Source organism: Monoraphidium neglectum (assembly GCF_000611645.1).
Source record: "Monoraphidium neglectum strain SAG 48.87 unplaced genomic scaffold scaffold02908, whole genome shotgun sequence".
Taxonomy (NCBI): Eukaryota; Viridiplantae; Chlorophyta; class Chlorophyceae; order Sphaeropleales; family Selenastraceae; genus Monoraphidium; species Monoraphidium neglectum.
In genome coordinates, this window is record NW_014010720.1 from 3,807 (window position 1) to 8,084 (window position 4,278).

The 4,278-nt window shown below is 70.8% G+C and overlaps 1 protein-coding gene across 1 annotated transcript; it reads right to left on the reverse strand.

Moving 5' to 3' along the window:
* Positions 1-3,922: 3,922 nt before the first annotated feature.
* Positions 3,923-4,265, reverse strand: MNEG_11791 (hypothetical protein; the record flags this gene model as incomplete). The annotated part of the gene is made up of 1 exon (XM_014039738.1): positions 3,923-4,265. A coding segment is annotated over one exon (343 nt), but the record flags the coding sequence as incomplete, so codon positions are not given.
* Positions 4,266-4,278: the final 13 nt, after the last annotated feature.

Below are 4,278 nucleotides of genomic sequence, written 5' to 3' on the forward strand. Positions count from 1 at the left end.
CACACACACACACTACACACACACACACACACACACACACACACACACACACACACACACACACACACAGAGCAACACAAGCAGCCCACTCCCGCCATCCACCCCCTCACCCCCACCACTGCAGCTGAGGCTGACCTGGACCGTGTGGCAGCCAAGGGCATGATCCCTGTTCTTCCAGACCACCGCCGCAGGATACTGGCGGCCAGCGCCGCCTGCGCCGCCGCAAGGGTGCGCGCGCTGCCCTGGGGCCTGGGTGTGGGGCGGGGACGTTGTGGGGCTGCCCGGCAGAGGGATGTGGGCATGCTCGGCACGAAGTCGTGGCGGGCGGCCGTGATCGCCGCCTTCTCGGGTAAGCGACGGCGAACCTGATTGGTCGTGTCCTGCGCGCCGCGCGCCTCCGACGCAAATGCTGCGCAGGCGCGCGAGTCAGGGACTGGAGGGCGCCACGGCGGCGAGGCGGGGGGCGGCGTCGGCGCGCGCCAGGGGCCGCCTCGCGCGGGCGGCGGCGGCGGCTGCGACGGCCAGCGGGCGTGGGCGGCGCAGCAGCGGGCGCTGCAGGCGCTGCTGCAGCACGCGCGGGCGGCGGATGGGGGTGACCCGGTCGAATCCGCTAGTGTATGGGTCGGCGCAGCCAGGGGCGCCGCTTGCACCCAGGGCCCCCTCCGCAGCAGGCTCCCTCAGAGTGGCGGCCTGGGCGACACCCCCGCCTGTGCGCCTTCCGGTGGTTTGGGCGCTACTTGGGGCAGCGGCGGCGGTGCCGATGCCCGAAGCCCGCGTGTGAGCGCTGCTGTGTTCGAGGCGGGCGCTGGGGCGGGGGCAGATGCGGGTCCCGGGTTTGAGGTGCGGGACGCGTACGCCGGGGTGACGCAGTCACCCGAGCCCAAGAGTCGCGGTCTCGCCCGTGCGAACAGCGGCGGCGGCGGCCGCGGGCTTGCCACAGTTGCAACCAGCACCAGCGGCCTGCCGACCCCCGCGCGTCGCTCGGCCGAGGCGCGCGGTTCGCATCCCGGCGCGCCATGGGGCCGCGCGGCGGGCGGCGGCCCGTCGCTGCGCGCGTCGCGGGCGGGGGCGCCGATCAGCGGCGTGCGGCGCAGCCGCGCGACGCTGTCCTTCCACACATCAGACGTGGCGCGGCCGTCGTCCGCCGGGCGGCGCTCGCCCGCAGGGCGCGCGGACGCGGCGGCGCCCGCAGCTTTCTTCGGGCTGGCTGACGCGCGCGCGAGCACTTCCTGGGCGCCGGCGCCGGTCGCGCCCTCCAGGCTGCCGCGCCGCGCGGCGGCTGGCGAGACAGGATCCGCAGCGGGCAGGTACAGCTCCGGCGGCGGCGGCGCCGCCGCCGCCGTTGGCGCGCGGCCGGGCGAGGGCGCATCGGTGGGCGCGGCCGCCGCCGCCCTGGCAGCCCCGCCGCCGGAGGCGGCGGTAGCAGTGGTGAGGGCCGCGCCTGGCACTGCTGTCGCCGCCGCTGCCGCCCCGCAGGCGCGGGCCAAGGGCTGGCTGGGGGGTCTCGCGCTCGCGCGCGGCGGCGGCGGCAACGGCGCTCAGGACTCGCCCTTGAGGGCGGCCCTGGCGGGCGCGGTGCGGCGCGGCGTCGCGATGGCGGCCGGCGCGCCGCCGCGCGCCGCAGGGCGCGGCCCCGCGGCTGTCCTGCCTGCACCGGCCGCTGCGCCGGGGCCGGTGCGGAGCGCTTCCGATGCAAATGGTGCGATGGGGCCCCTCAGCCAACACAGGGCGGCCTCGAGCGCGAGCGGCGGGGCCGGGGGCACGGCGCCGGTGCGCAGCAGCTCCGACGCGGCGGCGCAGGGGCGAGCGCAAACAGGCAGCGGCGGCGCCGGTTCTGGGGAGTTTGATGACTGCGCTATGAGCCGCCGCGCCTCTGTCGGAGCGGATGGCGGAGTGGATGGCGCCGGCCTCGCAGCCGCGCCCGGGCTCGCCTGGGCCGCAGGAGCGGGACCGGGCGCGGCCGGCGAGGCAGCGGACCGCTACCGGCCAGCGCGGCAGCCGGGCCCCAGCCGGCCCGCCGCGTCGGCCGCAGCGGGCCCGATGGGAGGCCGCAAGGCAGGCGGGGCGGCGCGATAATGCAATGGCGAGGTGTCGTCGGCGGCGGAGGCAGCGGGGGTGCGGACCCCGTGAGTGGCGCAAGCCCCATGCTCCGCGTGGGGCATCGATCAACGGCCTCCTAGTTGTGGGGTTTTGCCACCCCTGAACCGCAGCACCTTCCTGCTTCCGCTGTCCCGTTGCCTCCGCTTGCTCCCCTGCCCCATCGCGCGGCCGCCGCGCCAGCCCAGCACCAGCCGCGTAGGGCGCTTTGGGGGTCTAAGCCCCGCGCAAGAGCTTCCAGGTGGTCGCCGCTCCCTCTTTCGTGCGGCTGCCCGCTGCCACGCCTTTGCGGCGCGCCCCCTGTTTGGTTCTGTGCACCGCCGCTTCGTGATGATGTCACCATTCAGGTCGAATCGCGAGCCTCGCCCCCTCACTTTTTGCGCCGCTCGCTCCTGCCCGTCACGGATGCAGCAGGCTAGGCCCATGATATTTGCAGGCACCAGTGAGCAAGATGATGCGATCTGGGTTTTATGCAGCCCCTCTGCACATTCTGATTGAGTTTCCCAACCTTCATTGTGACCTTTGACCAGGTGTGATACCCAAATCCATGCACAGGCCCCCTGCAAATTCTCCAAGCTTTTTTGCCGTCCGATTTTGATAATGTGCAAGTGCACCCGCACGCGTTGTGGACCGGACCCTCGCAGCTGCCGCGCAGCTGCACCGCAGCGCCTCTCAGCGACCGCCGAGGGTGACAGGTGGGGACAGGGCTTGAACAGCAGAGGCGATCCAACAAGATTGTTGGGGTGGCATGGACGTTACACATGCTCATACATGCAGATTACGCACGGGGACAGCACTACTCCTCGACTGCCAGGCACCTTGCCGTTCAATAGGTCAAGACTGCAAACAACGGGGCCACTTGTAACATACGTCAGCGCGGGGCGCGGCGGGGCGCCGGTCACGAGTCAGTGCTGGATGGGTGAAGGGGGGGTCCACGGGGGCTGCTGGGGCCGTGCAAGCGCGCGCGCACGCACGCAGATCACAGGCGTTGTGGGGGACAGGAGTGCGGTTGCGGTTCATACGCCTTCTGCGGATCGCATTTGAAGCTACACCTCACGGGACAGAGGAGACCTGAGTGGGTCACGGAAAACAGCTGTGGGGGCACAGGTGTCGTGGACCCCAAAAAAAGCATACGGGCACGCGCTCGGCGGTGCAGGCCGAATCTCAGGGGCAGGCTAATAGGGCGGGCCCGCTGGGGCTGGGGCCTCGTCTTTTGACCGCAAATGGGGAGCACATCCCAAGGCCTGGGAGGCTCTTAAGATTGAGAATACAGACTGGATGGAGGCCCGGCAAGGAGATATCTGGGTTTGCGGCAGAGGCTAGAGAATACACAGTGCGACCTATGCCTGCCTGCCTGCCTGCCTGCCTGCCTGTTGTCTGCTGCTGCTGAAGGCGCACGCGCCAGGAGTAGCCGCTGGCCGTGGCATAAAAGCGCGATAAGGGAACGAATGATGGCGCTGGCTGGATCACGGGGCGAAACCAAAGGGTCACATCATACGGCCAAAAACACAGAAATGCATGCATGCGCGCCCACCAACCTCTGAAACGAACGCCGGCGCTTGCCTGCGCAGGAGGCTGGAGCCGCAGCAGTGCCGAGCCCGCTCTGGGGCAGACCCCGGCCTCGAAACTGGGGCTGGCGGCTGCACCAGCTCACTCCCCAACCCATGGACGAGAGGTGGCGCTCAGGGACGTCGCAGCAGGGCACACCAAACATGACGCAGCCCGACACGCTGCGGGGCCCGTCGTCCGCAGGCACGACGCCTCTGCGGTCAAACCAGGTCAGACCAGATCTGTAAGGTCAGATCGGATCTGATCAGATCCCGGATCACGACGCGGACTCTGCGGCGATCTCCTGTACGGCCGCCCTCGCCGCGTCCGCGTCGTTCTCGGCGCAGCACCACCGCAGGAACTGGTACGGCACCGACAAGAAGTGCGCCGCCGACCCTGGATCCGCGAGCTGCGCGTTGAGCGCCCTGAACACCTTTGAGCGCGTAGCGCTGTCGACGTCCAGCGCTTTGAGCAGGGAGAGGGCGCCATTGAATGCGAGGCTTTTGGCCTTGGGGTCTGTGGCTTCCCCGGGCTTCAGGTCGATTTCGGGGAGCACCGGCAGCTGCGCCCGTGCGGCCGCAGCTGCGGCGGCCGCGGCGCCAAGCGCGCCGCCGCCGGTGCTGCCGCTAGCGG